This window comes from Argopecten irradians, chromosome 13, assembly GCF_041381155.1.
Source record: "Argopecten irradians isolate NY chromosome 13, Ai_NY, whole genome shotgun sequence".
Classification (NCBI taxonomy): domain Eukaryota; kingdom Metazoa; phylum Mollusca; class Bivalvia; order Pectinida; family Pectinidae; genus Argopecten; species Argopecten irradians.
Window position 1 is genome coordinate 25,699,660 of NC_091146.1, and position 25,408 is coordinate 25,725,067.

At 35.8% G+C, this 25,408-nt stretch overlaps 1 protein-coding gene and 1 long non-coding RNA gene across 2 annotated transcripts; one reads left to right on the top strand and one right to left on the bottom strand.

The window, feature by feature from the left end:
* The first annotated feature begins 8,633 nt into the window (after positions 1 to 8,633).
* Positions 8,634 to 13,706, top strand: LOC138306739 (uncharacterized). The gene is made up of 4 exons (XR_011205902.1): positions 8,634 to 9,362; positions 12,763 to 12,878; positions 13,293 to 13,367; positions 13,593 to 13,706. It is a non-coding gene; the product is annotated as an uncharacterized lncRNA (long non-coding RNA).
* Positions 13,707 to 14,884: 1,178 nt separating this feature from the next.
* On the bottom strand, positions 14,885 to 24,738 carry LOC138306708 (multiple epidermal growth factor-like domains protein 10). The gene is made up of 11 exons (XM_069247170.1): positions 24,493 to 24,738; positions 23,216 to 23,434; positions 22,274 to 22,540; positions 21,745 to 21,783; positions 21,117 to 21,251; positions 20,020 to 20,154; positions 18,423 to 18,557; positions 18,109 to 18,240; positions 17,296 to 17,437; positions 17,042 to 17,097; positions 14,885 to 16,670 (listed from the first exon to the last, which is right to left on the bottom strand). Exons 1-11 carry the CDS (start codon positions 24,617 to 24,619, stop codon positions 16,582 to 16,584), a joined length of 1,476 nt encoding a protein of 491 aa, XP_069103271.1. The 5' UTR covers positions 24,620 to 24,738; the 3' UTR covers positions 14,885 to 16,581.
* Between the last annotated feature and the right edge of the window lie 670 nt (positions 24,739 to 25,408).

A 25,408-nucleotide genomic window follows, 5' to 3' on the forward strand; every position in this document is an offset into this window, starting at 1 on the left:
ATATAGTGATAAGGTTCTATCCTCTATAAACCGGACACCTGTATAAACCGAACAAATAGACTGGTCCCGTACACATCCGGTTTAGACAAGTTATACTGTATATGTTTCTGTAAATAGAAATATCCGTATCAACAAGAACTGGCGTAGATATAAATCCTTGGTATCAATCAATGTGTCAAAGATAATCGTATATGAAGTAAAGGAACCAAGTTCGAATTCATCAGATTTATACTATCAGTAGCTACGGGATAGAAAACATTTTTGTTTGTTTCATGCTTCAGTGGTCAATACTGTTCGCGAAAGAATGAAACGTGAAGAAAACAAATCTTTGTAAGTGATGAGTGAAGAACGACAGTCCTGGTACGAGGGGACCACCAATAAAAATCCTGTATATCAATGATTTATTGAATGAAACATTTTTTAATGAGTTGGGAGACAACAAAATAAAAAGATATACTATCAATATCGATGATACACTTCCACAAAAACATCATCATCGAAGAATCTGTCAATATCCAAACGAAAGACTGGGAGTCTTGGGATGAGGGTTCCCTTGACGGATCTCGCGTCAAAAGTAAAATTCTGATTGGATGCGGCAAAATGCAGCCGACCAATGAAAGCGCGCATTTTTATGTAAAAAAACTGAACTGCAGTTAATATCAGTGAACATTGAGGCATGCCATTTCTAGATCTGTCAACAACAGCTTCTAGCGAAGACATTTTTACTATATACTCCATTGTTAAATGATGTCGACCGGCTAAACGAAATACTTGGATAAGTTACTTTATAAACAGATATGGAACGTAAATGCATGCGTGGTTTCTGTTTCACAAATTTAAGCAATTTATGCAAAGATAAATTTCGTTCTCGTGACAATATTGGATACTGAAGTATGAAACACAAAAAACTGGTGTCCGAACACATTAACATATATGTTAATATTTGGTGTTTTGAATCAGTCGCATACAACATTTTCAGAGGGCGTTGTCATTTTTTGAACCATAGATCCACGTTTCCCATTTGTTACCTATTATGTAAATAACAGGGGTCAATTGAGGTGAACCAGCAGGTTGCGCGGTGCGAGAAACTTTAGTTTTGACCTGAGATATGCCAAAGAAGGTTTTAGGAAGAGTACCGTACTGAATACATTTGGCTAGCATGGAAAGTATCCTTTGAATACCATTGGCTAGCTTGGAGAGTATCCTCTGGATACACTTGGCTAACAGGGAGAGTATCCTTTGAATACCCTTGGCTAGCAGGGAGAGTATATACTGAATACTCTTGGCTAACATGGAGATTATCCTCTGAATGCTCTTGTCACACAGAGAGAGTATCCTCTGAATACCTTTGGCTAGCAGGGAGACTATCTACTGAATACCTTGCATTGGCTAGCAGGGACAGTATCAACTGAATACCATTGAATAGCATGAAGAGTATCATCTTGATACTCTTTGCTAGCAGGGAGAGTATCCTCTGGATACACTTGGCTAGCAGAGAGAGTATCCTTTGAATACCCTTAACAAGCATGAAGAGTATCCTCTGAATACCCTTGGCCAGCAAGGAGAGTATCTTTTGAATACCCTTAACCAGCATGGAGAGTATCCTTTGAATACCCTTAACCAGCATGGAGAGTATCCTCTGAATACCTTTGGCTAGCAGGGATAATATCTACTGAATACCTTGCATTGGCTAGCAGGGACAGTATCAACTGAATACCCTTGTCCAGCATGGAGAGTATCATCTGAATACCCTTGGCTAGCATGGAGAGTATCCTCTGAATACCCTTGGCCAGCAAGGAGAGTATCTTTTGAATACCCTTGGACAGCATGGAGAATATCCTCGGAATACCCTTGGCAAGCATGGAGAATATCCTCTGAATATCCTTGGCCAGCATGTAGAGTATCCTTTGGATACCCTTGGCCAGCAAGGAGAGTATCCTTTGAATACCCTTGGCCAGCATGGAGAGTATCCTTTGAATACCCTTGGCCAGCATGGAGAATATCCTCTGAATACCCTTAACCAGCACGTAGACTATCCTCTGAATACCCTTGGCCAGCTAGGAGAGTATCTTTTGAATACCCTTGGCCAGCATGGAGAGTATCCTCTGAATACCCTTAACCAGCATGGAGAGTATCCTTTGAATTCCCTTGGCCAGCATGGGGGGTGGGGGGGGGCCAGCATGGAGAGTATCCTTTGAATTCCCTTGGTCAGCATGGAGAGTATCTTCTGAATACCCTTGACCAGCATGGAGAGTATCATCTGAATACCCTTGACCAGCATGGAGAATATCCTTTGAATACCCTTGCCCAGCATGGAGAGTATCCTCTGAATACCTTTGACCAACATGGAGGGTATCCTTTGGATAACCTTGACCAGCATGGAAAGTATCCTTTGAATACTCTTAACCAGCATGGAGAGTCATATCTTGGAGTAGTATACAGGTCTTGAGACTGAAGAAGTGCTAATCTGTTGTGTACATATTGCTGCTCTGCGTTGAGTTTTTTCTATTTGTTTATTTGGCCAGTATTGTGTGGGTCCCAGATAGAGGAGCAGTACTCTAGTTTGGGTCTGACAAGTGCTTTATATGCGTGTTCCAGTGAGGTTTCGTTTTAGGAAACCTAGTGTTCTGTTAGCATTTGCGGTGGATGTTGTTAATGTGTTTGTCCCATTGGAGGTTGTTTTGTAATGTGAGGCCTAAGTATTTACTGTATTTGACGTGTTCAAGTGAGTGGTTACGGAGAGTGTAGTTGTGGTGGTTTTTGTTGCGTTTGGTGGTAGTGGAAATGACCTTGCACTTGTCGGGGTGAAATTGCCAGTCATGTTCCCATTGTCCTGCGTTGTCAAGGTCGTGTTGTAGTTTCTGTGTGTCTTCTTGTTTATGTATGGTCTTGTAAATGATACTATCGTCTGCGAAAAGTCTAAGGGTGCTGTGTTTCATGTATTCATGTAGGTCGTTGATATATATTAAGAAAAGTATGGGGCCCAGACAGGTTCCTTGAGGGACTCCGGATGTTACTGGTATTTTGTGTGAGTGTTTGCCCTCAAGTATTACTGTCTGGGTGCGATGTGAAAGAAAATCTGTAATCCATGCATGTGTGTTACCTGTGATGCCGTAGTATTTGAGTTTTTACTGAAGGCGTTTGTGATGTACTTTGTCAAAGCTTTTGCAAAGTCCATGATTATGATGTCTGTGTGCGTGTTGTTTGTTTGGTTTTGTGTGAGGTTGTATGGAATTGAAGTTGTATACAAAAAAAACACCCCCTTTCCATTGATTTAACCAAAGGAGTTTGACGTTCTGTCAATAATATATAGTATACATATATATAAAAAATACCCCTATATACTATATAAAAACACATGCAAACATTGCCCAGAACAAATTTTACAGAACTTTTACCGAAGGTGGTGAAAATTTTGGCAAGCAATGCATTTCATTCCTAGTGTTTTTATATAGTATATAGGGGTATTTGTTATACTATACTATATATATTGACAGAACGTCAAATTCCTGTGATTCAGCATTGTATACAGTGATAGATAGTAAACACTATAAACGCCCTAGCTGCAATGTTGTAGCTCAAAAGACTTTTAGACAGAAAATGGTGTCGTCTTTAGAGCTACAATTGGTGCCTATTACTGCTAATGGAGCAAAGTAATGATTATGCAAACCATTATAAAACGTTTGTTTGCATTTCATCTTACTTGTTCGATATCGCTTACTTACTAGGCAATATAACTGAAACACATAGATTATCAAATTCCCACTGAGGCATTATTTTTTTACGTAATACATATGAAGGTCTTTCTGAAGGGGATTTTTACGCCAAGTCCAGAAATTGTGAATATGATGTCATGTGAGTGGTACGGTAGATATTAAGAATGGTAGTTATGTTTGTTTTGGACAAAATTAATATGTAAATGCATGTATACGCATAAAATAATTGAAAACTTACAAAAAAGTATAGAAAACTGTGCTCGAATGATTTTCGAAGGCAGCGCTCCACTACAACACATAGGGACATGTGTATAGCAGGCCGGGTACGTATATTCGTTCTATAAACGCCCCTGCCCCTTTAACAGGTCGGGGAAACCCACCAACTTGCGTATTATAGGCAAACTGGACACTGGAGTATCATACCCCAATTGGAGTATGGGTTTGGTACTAAAATGGATTAAATTGCTTTTATTTCCCCCAACTATTTTCACAAATCGCATTTATTTAACTATGAAACATAACAAGTGCAGAATTAGATTTATTATCGTGCCGTAAAGTATTGAAAATAGATGCAATACTTTGAGAAAAGTTGCATCAACTTCATAAATAACAAATTTATGCTTCTACTGTACAAATTTCAGTAAATTGTAGTTTATCTTGGGAGTATATTAATGCAATTTTTTGAAAAGTATAGCAATACATGAGATTTCAGCAATTTCATCTATTTTTAGAAACAAATCTATACTTCAATTGGGCTATAATACTCTAGTTTGCATATAATATGCAAGTTGATTGAATTGTTTTCCCTGACCTGTTTAAGCACCCTCCCCTTTTCTGGAGAAGAGTTGAAGTTGTATAAACACCCCCCTATATATGGAATTAACAATGCGATGCCTCTAACATCAGCATTGTATCCTATATTACATGAACTTGCCAGTCTTTTACATGTAAATCACAACATAATAATGCATCTACATATAACATGGAAGGGAGATAACTCCCAACATAATTAGTAAGACCTCAAGTCATCGGCCTAATTTTGTCAGGGGTGTAAAAATCCACTAGCCCGACGCCCGGGGCTACCAAATTTTCAGCTTGGGCTAGTGGAAATTTTAGCCATACTAGCCCGGGGCTAGTGACTTTTTTTCAAAGATATTTCAAAACGAAAAACATCAATATTAAGTCATAATAACACTTTAAAACATTGCAATTCTATGTAATATTCGTATCTTACTTTAAATCTTAATATAAAGTCATGTTGTATAATTTTTTTACGATTGTAGACAGGTACAGTAGGCCTCCCGATCACCACAGTGAATAGTGATGCATAGCATTTCATGTGAAAGTTACGTAATTTGCAACACAAGTTCTAGAAAAACAATATACAAACCATCAAATAAGTCATCTCAGCTATCAGATCAGTAAATTTTAATAGTTACAAAAACGAAGTTAAAGAACTGGAATCTATTCCTCAAAAAGTCGGCAGCAAAGCCATGCCTGCAGCAGGCAGCCATATTTGTTATGGTTATTCTAATATCCGGGTCAAAGGTCGGGAATCCAGAATCCGGTTTCAGGATTTTAAAAAAAAATCTAAAAATTGTGTTCTAGAAATATCACAGATTAAAGATTTTCTTAATGTTTATTTGAATTTAAATAAAAAGTAGATGCAAATAATAAAAAAACTCACTCAATTAAAAATATTTGAATTTATACAGTATAAAAAATACTGGTATTATAAATTTTCTTTTTTTTTGGCTGGGCTAGTAGATATTTAGGCCGGGCTAGTGAGATTTTGGTGTCTACTAGCCCTGGGCTAGTGCTTTGAAATAAATTTTTACACCCCTGTTTTGTATATAACAACACAAAGGATTAAAGGCATGTTGACAGTAGCAGATTAATGTTAACATTTCCACTGCAGTCCCATTATGTTAACCTTACCAAGTGCAACTGGCAATCGCATAGACTATGAACTTCAATCGCTTATTATGACGTCATTATCATTGTGACGTCTGCTGTTCAAATGGCTTTTCCATCCTTGACGATAATGAATGATTGATTCATTATAGATGCAAATAGAGCTGGATCAGTACAGTGGAACCTCTCAAAACCGATCATGGTCGGTGCACATAATTTCGGCCGGTTTAGAGAGGGTTCGGTTTGGAGAAGTGAACCGAATACCAATCATTACGATCCGGATTTAATCGATCGGAAGTCGTTTTTTACACTAGTGTACCGCATGTAATGGCTAGTGTTCGTTAAAACCGACTGATATTGATTGTTAATGTGAATGTTATCACAAAAGAGAGAATCATACGTTTAAAAAGGAATGGATTACAACAATCTTGACTTTGTTACCGCTTATAAACGTAGTTTAGTTAGTTAGTTGCGTGAATGTTCTTGGGGATGTTCTCGTCTGCACTAACCTACACCTGTACATTACGATCGCTTCCGGTTACGTCAAGAATCAAATTATATGGTCTAATTACACGATGATCAGTCGATGCCGGTCCTTATATGACATAGTCATTTTCTAAAACAATAAATGGCTTCGGCTTCTTCATACAGATAATTTACGCTATCCGACAGCTACATATGTAAATAAAAAATCTGTGTGATTTGAATACGAAACTTTCACTTTATTACTAGCTCTGCTTGTTTTCCTACAGTAAACAAACCGCGTGCACGTGGTAGACCTTCGTTAAATATCTAAACAATAAACATGATTAAATAATTACACCACCATCTCGGGTATAATTACCGTGTACCTATAGCCTTCACATCGGTATACATGCCCCAGGACATGGCATGCGACAACTATGGTACAGGTACATGTGTATTTCACAGTCGGTTGATCAGACCTCAATACAATCTATCGGTGTCGCTCAGGTAAGGCCGGTTTTCAGAAGTGTATTTTAGTTACATTTGACTATTCCGATCTCAAAATCGGTCCGGTATTCGGAATTGGGAGGGATCGGTTTTTGGAAGTTTTATATACTATTTATGTACTATTAATGAAGAGGAATTCATTCCGCACATGACATCCATGTTCGGTTTCTAGAGGTGATCGGTTTTGAGAAGGTTTGGTTTTGGGAAGTTCCACTATATAATGATTTACCAGTTTGTACCGGTATTAAACAACGTATAGGTTACTGATACGGCAACATGCAGATGCTGGTGTATCTCTGTATCGTTCAAATATTAAAAAATACCATTTTTCACTCCTTTTGACAGAAAATATCCGTTAAAGCTCTTTTAAGATACCATCCAGGCAAAGGAATTCTGTAGCATATTCTATTGATAGGAAGGGTCAAGCTTCTGAGTCACTTAGATGCACCAGAAATGCGTTTGCGTAACCACGAATACAAACTAGCAGAGCACATGACGACTTTCAGTTGGCATGACGCGCAAACAACTATTTTAGGCAAATACAACATGAAGCGCTAGCACTCTTCATGGAATTTGCCTCTGGCCAGTTGGCATTCATATTGGCTATGAATGCCAATTGAAAGACGTTTAATGCTTACATGTACAGTTAAAAATATGTGACCCATGGCGACCAAACTACCTGTCTCATCTCTTTTCACAACATGCAGCCTTCTCATTTAAATTTGCTATTATCAGTATATATATGTTATAGTTCTGATATGGATATAACGGCAGTGATAGTAACCCATCGGTTACAGAGGATGGATAAACTTCTGGCAGACAAAGTCATGATCATTCGGTTTAAAGAAAAGAAAAGATCAATGGAATTGGTTTTTACCAAATCATTCACAAAACGAAAAATAATATAAGCGTATCACCACCTGCAGAAAAATAATCCTGGTTATATAAAATTATGAAAAGTTTACGCATGGCGACACTGATGACTAATTGACATTTTAATGCAAAAAAAGCATAACTAGGTCACTGTGACCTATTATTAAAAGTTACCCTTTTCTGCTTTTTAAAAAAAATGAATTTTGAATTCCCAAACTCATGATTTGTATGCAAAAGCTGAAAAACATCAATACTACTGAAACATTTTAGGACAAGTTTTCAATATTTTCCCCATGAACATTTGACCTCAGAAATAACCATGCATGAAATCAGGAAAGATTGGATGTTTTTAGGTCATCCGTGCGTAAACTTTTCATTCAAACAACTTCTTCTCAATAACCGGAAGGCCCAGGGTACTCATATTTGGCCTGTAGGTAGCTGGGATGGAGGGCTACCAAGTTTGTTCAAAGAATGACCTTGACCTTCATTCAAGGTCACAGGGGTCAAAAAGGCCAAAATCTTTAAACGACTTCTTCTCAAGAACCAGAATGCCCAGGGTACTGATATTTAGTCTGTAGGATGCTGGGATGAAGGGCTACCAAGTTTGTTAAAATAAATGACCTTGACCTTCATTCAAGATCACAGGGGACAAATAGGCTAAAATTCTTTAAACAACTTCTTGTGAATAACTAAGAGGCCTAGAGACCTGATACATGTATTAGGCCTGTAGCATGCTGGGATGAAGGGCTCCAAAGTTTGTTCGAATAAATGACCTTGACCTTCATTCAAGGTCACAGGGGTCAAATAGGCTAAAATTCTTTAAACAACTTCTTGTGAATAACTAAGAGGCCTAGAGACCTGATATTAGGCCTGTGGCATGATGGGATGAAGGGCTACCAAGTTTGTTCAAAGAATGACCTTGACCTTCATTCAAGGTCACAGGGGTCAAATAGGCTAAAATTCTTTAAACAACTTCTTGTGAATAACTAAGAGGCCTAGAGACCTGATATTAGGCCTGTGGCATGCTGGGATGAAGGGCTACCAAGTTTGTTAAAAAATGACCTTGACCTACATTCAAGGTCACAGGGGTCAAATAGGCTAAAATCTTTAAAGGACTTCTCAAGAACCAGAAGGCTAGTAAAATAATGAAAAGGGTATTCTGTTAATGTAGTATTGAATTATATAGAACTAATGTAGCCTATGCATTGCCCTATTGAAATAACTCTATATGAATAATCACGTGTATAATTTTAAAGAAATGTGGCATATTCCTTATAGATTTTTCAATTCTAAATATGCTCGATATAGGATACAGACTATCCATAGCACATGCTCCGGATAGCGAGTTTAAGATTTTCTCTTCTCTTTAAACGAAATCTTAAGTTTTACTGTCTGGCTATATCTTTTTATGGGCGTCGCCATATTGGATTCAGTAGCAGCAGCAGTTCACAAAAAGTAAAATGATTTTATGAAAGATCGAAGGCCTTGATATCAGTAAATCGGGTTTTTGCGGGTTCCACAAATATCATATTGTCAAATTAACGTTCAATTGTAAATACTCTCGAGCCTATAAACAACAATTACGACAGAAATCCACGGCTTCATTCCAATTTCCCTCTCAGCTTCTTGCAGGAAGTACCGATACTCATCCGCACAAAATGAAAATATTTTAATTTACCGATTAGACGTCTGTTTAAAATGTTGTTGGTTTAACAATTCCCGACTTCATATTTTTAACATAATATTTTTTAAATCCGATCGGTAATTATTTGTTTTTTTTTTATTATGAATAAGGTCTCTTCTGCGTGACAGGACTTCCGGTTGGTGATACGGTCCATTCAACAAACCACGAATAGATGAATTCTGAAGAAACAAAAGGTATTTGTGGTAAGTAAGCGTGGCAATCTTTGCTCATTTCATATTTGTTCAATGCTTTTACTACAAAATATCGATCGGACTTTAAAGGTAAGTACAAACATTAATGTTGCAGTCTTGTTTACGTGCTAACTGTCAGTAGACTGTATAAACATCCGGTGACAACATTTTATTATTTCTTCTTTTTTACTTTATTAAAATTTGGTTTGCATTATTGGGTTGGTTATGTTTGGAATTAAGATGCACGGTAGTGTTAAATAAGTGTTTACAAAAGCGTACAAGAAAGTTATGTCATGTCAGTAAAACTACGGAAACTCATACACACGTCGTCAGTGCTAGACTATATAGAGAGGGATAGAAAACAGCATTTCGACATGGGAACAAAGAGAAAAAACACCAAAAAAAGGTTTGGATTATCATCCGGCATAAATTCTGTGAAACGTCAAACTTTGAGACCTGGAAGACCCAAATACAAATTTTGTTTAGCCCCCACAATTGCCAAAGTTTCTTTGCAAGATGCACCTCAAACATTTGGTTGTATTCACATGAGAATTTTGAGAAAAAAAAACTTTTCCAACAAAGGTATGTTCACAACACGGAGGCATTTGGTTAGCCATCAAAAAGTGAAGCCCATCTACAGTGTGCGTAATGTTTCTGACACAAGTACCATCAAATTGTGCATAAAAAGAGTGAACAATGTTGTTGGCAATGGTTTTCGTGTAATAAACTTAGAATGTGTTCAGAAATATGTATCGACGATAACTATGCATGCATGTTTATGTGATGAAGCCGTAAAACTCTCGGTGAAAGGTGAAGCCCCCATAAAACTTGTATCAGAGGAGCGTACGTTAGGATTAGCGTCAATTTACATGTCTCAGTGTCAAGGCTGCAAAAAAATGTTCAAATTTGAGACAAGTCCAAAGCTGCCTAACTCCAAACGGTACGACATCAATGTTGAGAGCCGTGTGGGGAAGCATGGTAACAGGTAATGGTCCAGCCCATTTGAACGAATTCCTCGCCACCCTTGATTCGCCTGGTATGACCCAAACCTCCTTTTCCGCCATTGAACAGGAAATAGGCCAGTGGTGGAAAGATGCCCTAGAAACGGAACTATTGATGGCAGGTGCTGAGGAACGAGAGATCGCGATCAGTAAAGGCAATTATCATGGAGAGGTACCATGCATAACAGTCATAACGGACGGAGGATGGTCGAAGAGAACACACAAACACACATATAATGCTCTGGGTGGGGTAGCTATAATTATTGGCCAGGAAACAAAGAAACTGTTACACATAGGAGTACGTAACAAGTACTGTTACATTTGCAATATGTCACAACAAAAACAGGAGGTACCTAGACCACATAAGTGTTTTAAGAACTGGGAAGATAGCAGCCAGTCCATGGAGGCGGACATAATCGTTGAAGGTTTCAATCAGGCAGAAACAAAGCATGGCCTGCGGTACACCAAAGTCATCGGTGATGGGGACTCTTCTACATTTGCAAAGATTAGGGAAGAAGTGCCGATATGGGGCAAAGATGTTGTTAAACTAGAGTGTTGCAATCATGCCTGCAAATGTGTCCGATCTAAGTTAGAAAAGTTGGTAGTGGATAATCCCTCTTATAAAGGTAGACACCATCTAACCAAAGCAGCCAGAATCCGGATTGTAAGTGCCATTCGTTGTGCCATTCGAATGCGAAGCAGGGAAGCTGAAGAGAATGGAAACAGACATCTGGCATCTCAGAAGCTATCCAGGGATATTCGTCAATCTGTGCATCATGTCTTTGGAAACCATACCAACTGTTCAGATTTCTGTAAAGCCAAATCAACGTCTCCTACGTTACCACCATGTGACGATAATGCAGACTCACATTCCAACAACACCCATGTTGATGAGGTCATCACTGAGCAGGTTAACATGTGGACAGACGGCACCTCATTACAGGCTCAAGAAGAGGCAAGACAAGGCACTTATACAGTTTTTGACCAGGTAGATCAGTGCATAATTAAAGATGTCACCAACATATTAATACCTCTGGCAGAGAAGAGCAGTCGATTGATTGGATGCCTCACTACCAACCTGGCTGAAAGTTGGATGCACATTCGATCTAAATTTGACGGAGGAAAGGTCTACAACCTTTGTAATCGTGGTTCCTGGCATGGTCGTTGCTATGGTGGGGCATTAAGAATGAATCTTGGACCACAATGGTCTCCGACGGTGTGGAAATCCGCTACAGCTACAGAGCCTGGGTTCCTGTTTTCTAAACTGTACAGGCAAAGACACCAGATGCACCTAAATACCACCACACATAAAGGCAAGCAAACGACAAAAGAAAAAAGATGGAAGAGAAAAATGGTAAGCGCAACTCAGGCGAACTCCAAGAAAGCTAGACTATCATATGGACCAGAGGCCATAGATTTCTCAGAGGATGTATCACCAAAAACACTTGATGAATTGAAAGACCAGTATTTAAAGAGAGAGATTAACATCAGTGAAAGCAAAATCTTACAAATTGAAAAATCAACCCTCCAACAATCACATTCATCCATCTGGCATACAGAGAGACGAAAGAGAATCACAGCATCTACTTTTGGCCCTATTATACGCAGAAATCCATCGATACCTGTCTTATGTTTAGTCCGCAAACATCTCTACAGTAAATTCAGAGGAAATAGATACACCACACATGGTCTCTTGCAAGAAGAAAATAGCCTGAAAGAATACCAACTGAAAAAGACTGAGCATAATATCAATATGGAAATCCAATCGAGTGGCCTTGTCATTGACAGATGCAACAAATTTTTAGGTGCCAGTCCGGATGGAATAGTTGTTGTTCGAAATGGGGAAGTTGGCCTGGTTGAAGTGAAGAATGTTCTGTACAATAAACCACTTAATTTGTATCAAGCAGCTGAAACTCAGAAAAAACTTTTGTTTGGAATTGAAGGAGGGCAAATTAACACTGCGAGAAAACCATGACTATTTCTATCAATGCCATGGATTGATGAACATTTGTGATAAGCCCTGGATTGATCTTGTAGTGCGCACAAGCCAGCCATACCAAATGTACATTCAACGCATTTTTAGAAATATTCAGTTGTGGGAAAACAAAATGTTGCCAAAGCTTGAAAGCTTTTACTACAAAGCTCTACTTCCAGAGTTAACTTCACCACGAGAAGGGAAAAGTCCAGGAATCAGAGAGCCGGGAATTTGGGTAAGACATGTATAGAATATGAAGAATTGATAGGCTTATTAATATTAAATATGACATAATTAATATTTTATATTATATAGTTAGCTTATTCAGGAAAAATCATTGAAAGGGTGTGATACATGATTCTGTGGTAAGTATCTAAGTTTTGAATGGTAAAAGTACAGAATTAAATTTTAACACTGACACTTTTTGTCTTTTCAGTATAATGAATCGGCCAAGAAAAATGTGACCCGAAGAAGCAGACGAACACATTCCAAGACAACCGCAGCCAAAAGTAATGTTCCAACGCCCACATCCCATACATCAACTTTGCCAAGGTAAATTGAAATTGTGTACATAATACAATAATATTTATTGAACATGCCATTTTAGATGGTGTAGGAAAATCAGAGTACTCAGCAATTTATGTAGGATTTTTTAAGGCGAGTCCATCACACTAAATTTCAAATTTTGATGGGTCCCAGTACAAAGAAATATGGAAGGTTCTCAAAATTTTGGTGAGTCCCACAGGAAAATGACGAGTCCAGGACTCATCTAGGCGACTCCCTTAAATCACTGAACTGTACCCAAAAAAACTATTAACCTGCCCCACATATTAACCAGGCGGCCCCTATAACTTATAGTTTGAAATTATTAAGATATAACAGATTAAACCATTTCACATATGAGTGATACCAATATTACTGTTATTTCAAAATATATTATTGAATTTAATGTTTGAAATATTACAGTGAAAATCATGAAGTGACCAAAGCACCTCCTTGCAATGAAGCTATAGCTGGCAGTTCAGCATCTACCTCACAAAGGTATCATCAAGTGAAAGTTTTGTTTTAAAAAATGAAACAAGAGGAATTAAGAATAATAATTTTATTATTTATTTCTCGTTACAAGAACATGTATTTCAGCAAAATTTCTATTACAAACAATTCAACAGTATGTATTATAATTATAATTGAAGTAACAATAATCATTAGCTCATTAAAACTAAAAAAACATGTGTTTGAATATTTTGCCTAATTTGTGTTTTCTAGGTTATCAAGAGCCCGCACATCAAAGGTGAAGTTTGTGGGAAGAACCATAAAACAGCAATGGGTTATCGATGAAAATAAAAACCAACGCGAATGGTATAAGGGGACAGTTTTGAGATTATTACTGTGTGTTCATATGAAATGTGTTACTGTGAAAAAAACTGACCAAAAGCACCTCCTTGCAATGAAGCTATAGCTGGCAGTTCAGCATCTACCTCACAAAGGTTATCATCAAGTGAATGTTTTGTTTTAAAAAATGAAAACAAGAGGAATTAAGAATTATAATAATTTATTATTTATTTCTCGTTACAAGAACATGTATTTCAGCAAAATTTCTATTACAAACAATTCAACAGTATGTATTATAATTATAATTGAAGTGAAGTAACAATAATCATTAGCTCATTAAAAACTAAAAAAAAACATGTGTTTGAATATTTTGCCTAATTTGTGTTTTCTAGGTTATCAAGAGCCCGCCACATCAAAGGTGAAGTTTGTGGGAAGAACCATAAAAACAGCAATGGGTTATCGAATGAAAATAAAAAAACCAACGCACGAATATCTTAACCACTCGGCTACCGTGGCCCCTTATAGATTATAAAGGCATCACTACATTATAACTGTCATTTAAGATGAAATTATCATATTATTTGCAGGAACTTTGCTGATTCTCGGCAGTTTTTAATCTTCATATACAAATACAGAACATTCTGGTATATTGGTGGTCTTTAATTTATTGCGGACAGCGGATGACAAAAAAACTTTGATTTTGGATGGCCTTATAAACTATAGGAACCCTTAACACTCGGCTACAATGACTAATACAATGTATTTTGGTTTCGAAAAGCTATCTTTCAGACAAAACAATTTTACTATAAAAAGAAAACTACGTATAAAGTCTAATCAGACACCCGTGAATTCGCATCTCATAAATCAATATACGACCTATCGGTACCCGACAATACGGGCTCATATCTAGGTCTTATCTCATAAAAATGTGTACACAAGACTTTTTGTTATTATTATGAATCATTGCCTATTCATAGCTACACTACAATCGAGAACTTTCGACACTCTCCGTAAACGAGAATGTTTCTTTTTTTCTCTCTCTCTCTCTCTCGTTTACAGCAAGTACAAGGAGGTTCCCGATTGAGCTACACTATTGAGACATCATGGTTAGAAAAGAGGATTGAAATTTAAAGCAGATAGAATAAAATGTATTGTCAATAAATATTTTCTCTTAAAATATCCGTAGAGCTTTCCAATTGCATCATCAAAATATAGAACACGACAAAAACTCATAACACTTTTATTCATACACTGGCAATACATAATAATTGTACAAATTTATATTATTTTTTTAAATACAAAATAAAACAATGATTCACACAGAAAAAATATATCAAATAACAGGAGATCGATTCACAACTTTTTTTTCTAATTAATTATGTGAATTTTTTATCATCCAAATATCTGTGTTAGCTATTCAAGAAAGAAACAAATTTCACATTCTGTCCTCCTCTTTAATGGCTATCATTTTTCGCCTGTGGTCTAACGAATATGATCGTTTAACCGCCATCATCAGATGCCGGGCTCTTATTATAGCTTTTTTGTCCGTGGTTCATGGTCCACCATTTGGCGGCCGTAAACAGTCCTTGTTTTCTTAGAAAATTATAGAAGAATCTTTCGGAAACTGTCTTTTTCTGTTTCTCTTGGTCACGGATATGTGTTGTTTCTTATTGGAATGTCTCAAAAAGTATCAAGACGGTCTTGCTAAACATCAATCTCTAACTATCAAATGTTTGGAAAATCAAAATATAATCGTACCTCAGTGTAGTTGTTGGTTGAAATTATTTCATAAAACAAATTAAGAGTAACTTACTAATTTATCCTCATTAACAGGATTTATCCCCGTCACCTGGCCCATGTAAAGATCCACATGAAGTGATAAATTACAAGCTACCAAAACGTTGTAAAAATGAAAGCAAAAGTAATAAAGTTTTTAATGCTAGAATAGACCGGATGCTTAACTAGGTCATTGCGACCTATTTTTCAATTTTTAATCTGTGTTTTAATTCGAAATTCCCAAATCAATGATTTGCAGGATTACACTGCAAAACCATAATATCTACTGTAATATTTAACTTATTATGACCTAAACAATGAAAACACCCTTTGAAATCAGAAATTACCATAAGCCAAGATAAAAATTGAATATTCTGAATGACATACAATATACAACTGACCCAAAGGTATCTCCATACAGAATATTTTGTTTATCACTCCTGGGCCGTACAACGACCCAAGTGATACCCCACTAAAGTTTCATAGGCTTCTTTTAATTACATTTTGGGGACTCAACTATATCCACAAGTCGTGTTATAAAACACTTGGTTGACACCATTGTCTTTAAAGTAGATTTACCATAACGCAACTTAAAATAACACAATGCCAGGAATATGTCACATAGCTTTAGTACCTCTAATATCATGTTTAATATACCTAAAATCAGCTGTCCTATTCTGAGAATACACAACGTTAATCTCATATCAAAAGTCTTTTTATTTTGTATGAATTAGCTATCTTAAAGATGCTCCACCGCTGATAAACGGTATTTTTTACGATCAAAAGCATGAACAGACGATTTAGTATTTTTCTTCAGTTAAAAAAATTTACTTACTTTACATCATTACCACCATTGAAAAGTTTGAGTCTCTAATTTTACTTTAAATTAAAAATATAAGAAATAATTAGTTGCATCCCGAAAAATGTCACTATATCCTATATGGAATGAAATACTGATTGCGCATGCACCAAAGGCAAAATAAATCTTATTACAATTTTTGTGCAAAGTAGACATATATATATACACGATACTGTTCAAATGATGAATATCATTTAAACTCTATCGGCGATGGAACATCTTTAATTATTATCTCTATAATGAACACATTAACACATACAATTTTTTATCATTCCCATGTTTACCATCCTATCTACCAATAGTATCATAAATATTACATGTATGGTCTGTTTTTGTCGAATTCAATTCTTCATATTTGCTGTCATTGTCGGGAATATCTGTAAGGAGAAACATGTCGGTCAAATGATACATACAATGTTATCCCTTATTTGCATATTACAGAGTAATAAACCCATGTATGTAGGTATTGATTGTGACGTCATTCGTTTTTGAGCGTAACGTCATACTTTTCGGAGAAACGACGTGAATTACGTTCAAAAATAATGACGTAACAATCCATATCTACCCACAAGAGTAATATGCAAAGACGGAATAGTTACAGTTTACTTTAAACAAACATAAAAGAAATAGCCAGAGCGTATCTGAATAGTCTCAAGAAATTATAAAAAAAATATTTGATGAAACTTGGATATGTTCTAATTTCTGTTATCGGTCTTTATAACAAGGTTTACCTGTAAAGGATACTTACGATAGGTATGCAGTTCAGTAGATGGTGTTGGAGTTTGGATTTCTCTGCTTCGCATTCTAAAACATAAAATTCAAATAAATTATATGATTAAATGAATAATAATTTCATATTTATATTTATGAATATTTATGACATTTTAAATATATGTATAAAGTTAAAAGTACATTAAGTTTAAATTTCAATAAGAAGTTATGCCACTGACTTATTCTGTTTTAGTTCTATATATAATGCAAAATGTTATCAAATACACTTACCTTAGGCAGTGTATGATAAATCCTATATTACAGCCAAGCGAAATAGCCAGAATGCTGCCAACTACGGCGTATCCGGTAGTTACATCATTATTATTACTTACTTCTGAAAGATGGTTTGTTGTAGGCACTGTCGGTTTCTGTACTGTTAATGATAATGTATAAATATACAATTAAGAAATACTCGGATTTATGAATTTGGAGGATAACATTAAATGATAATAATTACCTTGTATTCCAAATCATCAATGAACGAATATAATAGTAATATGAAACGTCATCTATATGACTTCTAATGAGATTTGTTTTTTAAATAAAATCAAAATATATCGATATAAAGAAAATAAAGTGAGTACCTTTATTTATTCATTCATTTTTTTTTCTACCTACTTTACACTAAGCATTATCAACCTTTTCAAACGTGGAAATAAATTAACAGTCAAAGTGTAGACAACACTTTTCATATAACTGTTTCATTTGTGTCGTCATAAATGGTAAAATAGTAAAAAAAAATCGGATGTAAAAGGCAAACAAACTTGTTGGAATTTGTATTAATCATTTTGAAGATAAGAAACAGGACTTTAGGTATTTATGTGATGATAACCGTCAATTTTACTATGACGTCTAAGATTGATTGATAAATAAATAAAGATGTTTTGACATGATATACATCTTAACGTATGATACGTTTAAACCACTAGACACTTGAATACCATATACAAAACAAAAATGTGACGAAAAGACATATAAGTTTTTTCAAAGTATTTGTTCTTACAAAACGCATTTTCATAGGTTTTACGCATATTGTTATCTTACCCTGACTACAAGAGTTTCCAATCCATCCCAAACATCCGGGTACTTTACATACCCCAGTCCTCCCGTCACAGTCAGAGTTAGCACATTGACAGGTCTGGGTACAGTCTCGTCCGAATGTGTGGTTAGTACATGCTGTAAGAAATATTAATAACAAATAATAAAAAAAATATTTTGGGATTTGAAATACCTTATTGTGATACCTGATCTTGTAGAACAGGCTGCTATGACTGTTTACACAGAACGACAATCGGGTTACGTGAAATGACGTTATTAACTAGTATTTTATGACGTATATTAGTTCTACATAGTGTTACCTTGACTACATGTTCGTCCCTTCCATCCTTCCGTACACCCGCGTACATCACATACCCCAGTCCTCCCGTCACAGTCAGAGCTAGCACAATTGCAGGTCTGGGTACAGTCTCGTCCGAATGTCTGGTTGGTACAAGCTGTGAACGACATTTCTTTGAAGTTTATATGTTTTTTTATGTATGAATCAGTTGGAACAGTTCATTCTACAAACATGATATAATTCTTTGTCTTAAAATCTTTCGTTTCAGGCAACCCTTGTGGTAAATTATATACAACATGTTTTTGCTATTGACAACTAGTGAGAAAAAAGTTCAATATTTTAGCGTAAAATAAACATGAAAAACAACATACCTTTAATTTTTAGTAACAGTTAATATATAGCTTAATTACATAAAGTATTTGTACTCAGCCACATGTGTGAACTCGGTGACCGTTATTGTGCAGAGAGGCGAAGCTGACGCACCCTTACACAGTGGAGTTTGCCGAAGTTGTCAAAACACCGGTGTTCAAATGCAAGTAGCTCAATGTGTTTGAGATTGTCGTCTGACTTGACGATATTACATCCTTGGAAGCCATGCGATTATATAATCTACGGTAGATTTATCGATATGGAACAACTTCACGTGTGTTCGATGGAGAGGCCTACAATTTATTTATAGTGACGCGTAGGCTAACTGTCAACACGTTAATTACTAGCGGTGCATGTTTTATAATACACATTATTTAAGTCTCAGAGAACGAAGACAAGAGGATTTGTTTATAACTGACCTCTGTCAGAAGGCCTAATGCCCGTCCACCTGAAAGACTCGAGCGTAGAACGAAGACAGACAAAGAGGTAATGTTTGTAGTAACATTTGCTATCATTTTGAACAAAAATGACAGTAGCTGCGATGACGTAGCTCTGAACGACGGACAGACGATTTCTGACAGATGATCCTGCAGGAACGGAGTGGAGGCAGGGTATGATCATTCGTTTTAAAATGAAAGCACTTCACGTCGGGATATTTTTTTCCGTTTCTTTACTGTAATAAATTTTCAATTTAAAAAGATGTTTGTATGAATATAATATATATATTGCTTACATTTTCCAAAACTCTATGAAAAACAATACTATACATGTGATGTGGCAATGTGTAGGCCTTTTCCGCTGCATAAAACATTTTCATACGCAAGTTTAAAGTTCAAAGTTCAGTTTAACCATGCAGTTATGGTAAACAAACTCGGCTAGTGTTTGTTTATAGTGAACAAGCGTAGCATGTGTAAATATCTATGTATAGTTCTTCATTGTCATAAACCTGAATTTACTTTTTTAATGTTTGCGAAATCGGCGCGACCTTTCATTGTCCCATTTACCTTGCTTTGAACAAACGCTACTTGTTGTCTTAATTGTTATACCGAGTTTCAACAGACTAAAGGAATGCGTACAAATTATTTTTTTTTATAAAAAAAGGAAGTGTGCCATCCGCATAATCTTGAAGTGCACAAACGCCTTTGAATAAAAACAGATGTGGAAAAAAAATCAAAACGCCAGGCCTTGTCATTGTAAGAAAATGTTTGGATCGATTTAGAGATTTTGTTGCCTTGTACATATTTTCCTACCTTGACTACATGTGTCTCCCCTCCATCCTTCCGTACATCCGTGTACGTTACATACCCCAGTCCTCCTGTCACAGTCAGAGTTAGCACAATGACAGGTCTGGGTACAGTCTAGTCCGAATTTGTGGTAAGTGCATGCTTATATATAAAAGGAAACAAATGTATGATATTCCTTTAAAAATCACAGAGCCGGATTCTGACACGTTATCCTTTACTGTTTTATATCATCACAAAATATCGATCTTATTCTAGATTCTCTTATATTGTCCATGGAAGCACATAGTTAGGGGGGCATTTACCTAGAATTATCAGTGACCCGTTTAACTCCATTGAAATTTGAGAAATCTGTGTTGTAAAGTCTACAGGGATATACAAATTTAGTTAAAGTTTATCATTTTATATACATTTGGTCCTATCAGAGTCCCTATAGAGCAAGTTTAGACTGTTTATGGGTCTTGATCAACAATCGGTAAAATCATATTGTACATAGTATTAAATCTACAAGAAAGTAGGTGGTGGCTCCCCGAGACAAAACATCAACCCCACCAAGCTTTATCGGATTACCAATCACATTTCTAGTAAGTCTTAACAAAGCAGTTTTATTACTGTTGAAAAGAGCGATATTTTCCCTTTCAAAATCAGTCTACACAACTATTCATAGTGCCGTCACTAAGACAATAGCAGACTCGTTTCAATAAAAATGACACAATAATGGCCTCAAACGACTTTTTGAAATCCATAGTGACAAATTATATAATTATAAGGTAACCTCATTAGCTCACTGAAACACTGTTGAAACACCAGTGGAAATGAAAATATACTTTATGTATGCAAATCTTCTACAATGGATTAATAGCCAATCATGTATAGAAGGTGACTATTTTTTGCACCAAATGGTAATAGATTGATATAACAATTCATACAAGAAAATATCTGATATATATTATCCTAATTCGATTACATGATTGATGTATGTTGTCGAAGGCATTTTCAAATAAACTCTCAATGAATTATTTCTTTTCACCAAGGGTAGCCCAGAATCATTTTCCTCACATAAGAAATTTGACCGATATTGCCTAACATAAACGTCAAAGTGTTACCTTGGTCACATGACGTGCCCCTCCACCCAGCTGAACACCCTGTAGTTGTACACACACCCGTTTGTTTGTTACAGTCAGATGTGGCACAGTGACAGGTCTGGGTACAGTCTAGTCCAAATGTACCAGCATCACATACTGAAAATATTATTATTATTTCGTCATTTACATGTTTCAGGGCAAAATTATGATACTGAACAACAAGCATTTTTTAAGAAGGCGAATTTGAAAATCTTTGTTGGGATGTTCTCTAAATTAACAAAATTTAATAAAAATGAGTTTATACAGCTGGTAAAATGTGTTATTAAATCAAAATATTCATAAGATAGAAAATAAATATACTTTTATAAATACTGGGTATCAATAATTTTGAAAGAAATTTCTCAAAATAAGGAATGTGCTCCAAAATCATTTAACATATTGTGAGTTATGCACAAAACTGTAATGCTTCCTTTTATATAAATCATTATCACCATAAATGCATGTATAAACGTCCAACTCTGCAGATTCTATCTTCAATGGATATTGGGCAAAATGTCTCTGCAAGTCATCGGTCTCTTGATAATCGACATATATGTATGTATGACTATAATTTCATCAAACAATAGCATTAAAAGTATATAACTTTTACCTTGGTCACATGAAATGCCTTTTCTACCAGGTGGACATCCTGTAATAAACACAGACTAAAATGATAAATAAAACTATGATAAGACATAAAACAAGATAAGACACGACGTATTATATAAAAGCTCATTTTTTACTTTATTTTAGATTTAATCATTATTGTTATCTCAGTACCCGAGGTCACACAAGGCATACACAATGTGGTAAGGATCTAAGAACAGAATAGCCACAATTCAGTCAACTGTTCTGACCAGGAATCAAACTCGGGTCTCAAATATGACAACGGCTCTACCGACGACTGTCCCAAAGAAGCATGTCCCGTCAGATAAAGGATGGCTACAGAACTGGTAAAAAGTTAACTATTCAAACAAGTGTCGATTGCATCCGCAAAGAGCTCGAAATTAATATTCATTAGAATTCATATATAGATTTTGGTAAAGATATTGGTAATATTAACTGATTTCAAACTGCCATATATGGTAAATTATATTTAGTAGTTTACCTCGATCAGTATTAATGAATACCATATATACCTCCGAGTACCTGTACTTCACAGAGCTCTATAACTGCGGTCGTTTTGTTATAATATCTAACATTCTGGGGTTCATAGTCAGCAGGCCTTTTGTTGTAGAATATAACATATCGACCAGATACAGGACAGGACAGTGACTGGATATAGGATGGTAGGCCAGGTCCGTGGTCATGGTAACAAAGGTGGGCTGTTCGCAATACTTGGTGAATATTGTGAGCAATTGAACTGTTTGATACGTACAGGTAAAATCCGGACATTCGAAAGGTGTCTAAAATACAAAATGATATTTGATAGACATTCACGGTGACAAAAGCAAACCAAACATAGATATAATCGAAACAACATAAAATAGTGATATATTAAAAGATTCATTAAGACGGTTGACCACAAATGTATTTCAGAAATATGAGACTAAAATCAGTATGCATTGTATCGTGGAATGTGTATTCAGATGTTTCATTATGATTGTTAAAATAATGCTAATTCCATTTGATATAAATTTGTCATGCAACTAATATAGAAATTATGCGAAAAAGACTTGCTCATAGTTCTAATCTTGTTATCATGTTACTATTTTTAAGGATAACTACGAGACGACAATCTTTTGTGTAGTTACTCATATATATAGTGACTTTGGCCTCATAGACATCGGTGTCCACATATAATGATACCTATCCATTGGTATCATTATATGTGTATGTCTTTATCTAACCTTTTATTTGCATCTCCTGTTTACGTATGTTAATTACTCATGGTATTTATGTCTCAGTTGGATGCCTTTGCAGAACCATTTTTGTGAAAACAGAATTATACGGTACTGTTTTTTGCGTTTGTGTTTTTATGTGTTGATTTCTCTAGTAAATTGTTAAAATTAGTTTAGTTTAGATTAGTGCGTTAGTAAATAGTCGGCATATCCTATGTCAACGTTCCTACTGGTACTTACACATTTGTCTGTATACAATGTTAATCGTCCGTATCTGTTTGACGCCTCCGAGATCTACTTCCCACCAGGCCTCCGGATGTATCCCATGTGGATCTGTATGAGTACAACTCCCGTGAGGTACTACATCCTTTGTTATAACACCATCTACTGCCTTGGCTGGTTCAGTGTAATTTACATACACTGTACTCTGTTTGGCGGGTTTACCATATGCAAGATCTCCTGCAAAAGTCGATGTTGATAGTGAGAACTTTACTCAAAGGCAAGGTCACATAACAAAAATAACTTTTTTTTTTTGATTTTCTGAAAATAGTAACAGGACACTTTCCGGTTAATGAACATAAAATCTTCCAAACAGAGGAAACATATTAAGCCAAGACAAACATAGATGTAGAGATTGTATGTCTTTAAACCAACAATGTGCATATAGATATATGCACATGTATTTCATCCTTTACCAGTGAAATATGTGAGCATGAGCAAATAATCACTTTTCTTAATATCTTTAAAACATTTACCTCACTTCCTGAGTATTTTGCACACCGGATATATTTCGCGGAGAGTCAAATCAATTATTTTTTTATGATTTTCTAAAAATATTTTCTAGATATTCCGCACTGACAGATTGTCCGGGGTATCAATCGGTTTAAGCTTTGAAAATGCGTGCGCAATATGCTTTTATAACATGCAACAAAAAAATACATTCATATTCAAAGACACGTGAAATAAACAGTATTTGTTTAAAGATGCTCCACCGCTGACAAATGGTATTTTTTCACTATCAAAAACAGGAGCAGACGATTAAGTATTTTTCTTCAGTTAAAAAAGTTACTTACTTTACACCATTACCACCATTGAAAAGTTTGAGCTTCTAATTTTACTTCAAGTTAAAAATATGAAAAATAATTAATTGCATCCCGAAAAAATTCCATGGCACTATATCCTATATGGAATGAAGTACTGATTGCGCGTGCACCAAAGGCGAAATAAATCATTTTATATTATTTTTTGTGTTAATTAGACATATATATATACACGATAAAACACCAATTATTGTTCAAATGATGAATATCATTTATGCTCTGTCGGCGGTGGAGCATCTTTAAAATATGTTTTCCATGCAAGTAAATTAGCTCATTTAAATGGTACTTTGACACGGGACAAACTGTTAACCAATATCATTAAGCCGGATAGCCATCTACATATATACAGTACAGAATGTTCGTTACAACTTGTAGAAAAAGATAAGACTAATGACAAGTTCATAGATGAGTACTTACGTGGTCCCACAAAACAGCTGTGTCCCGACCATCCAGACTGACATCGTCCTCCCAGACAAGCCCCCGTATCTATATTACAGGCCACGCCCCCGTCACAGTGACATCGGAGACTACAGGACAGCCCCATCCACCCTGTCTGACATTCCTTGACGTCACACTGTCCAGTATCCGGGTCACATCCACCAGTCGTACAGCGACACGTACCGCCACAGTTATATCCAAACTGACCAACTGGACATCCTGTGTCAAAATAAAAGTTCCATCATAAATGCATAGGTATTCTTCATACACCTAACAATTCATGAAGTATTGTTTGGGTGAAACAAACCAATGTATTTGAATTTACTAAATTTTGATTTTATTCAACATTTCAATAAAAAGATCTCCATTTTACACATCTGCAAAACTTGAAAATTAATAAGATATATCTCATTCCCCCTTGATTTCTTTTGGAGACTATATACTAAACTTATTTTAGTCTATATTTGAATATCTTTTATAATAGATATGCTCTGATTATCCATTATGGGCTTAAATAACACTTTCATGTGAAGGGCGATAATTCTATCGTGACGTCAGGCGTAAGTCGATATGTAAGCATTATACTGTATTTTGATAGAATCTATAGTCTATATGCAGGTGCTAGAACTTTGCAGACAATCTCCATAATGCGCACTAGCCCATTATATAATGATTATCTGCAAAGCTCTTGCATGTACATATGTATACAGACCATCAATTCCATAGGAAAATTACATTAACACTATCAAATCATTTTGGGCGTCTCTTAAAATAAAAGAGATAAAAATTGTTTACGTTAGACAAGGAAAACCGTTTGTCAACATCGATACACTACCACAAGATACCACAAGATGGAACAGACATTTTGACGGTTATTAGTTGACGTTACCATGTC

What these genes read in the sequence shown, in the direction of transcription:
- LOC138306708 (XM_069247170.1), bottom strand. Translation starts at nt 24,619, where the DNA reads ATGGGGCTGTCCTGTAGTCTCCGATGTCACTGTGACGGGGGCGTGGCC. An exon ending in TTTATCATACACTGCCTAAG is followed by an intron (nt 17,098 to 17,295) that starts GTAAGTGTATTT and finishes TTTATGTTTTAG; the next exon opens with AATGCGAAGCAGAGAAATCC. An exon ending in TACTGAACTGCATACCTATC is followed by an intron (nt 16,671 to 17,041) that starts GTAAGTATCCTT and finishes TTCTCCTTACAG; the next exon opens with ATATTCCCGACAATGACAGC.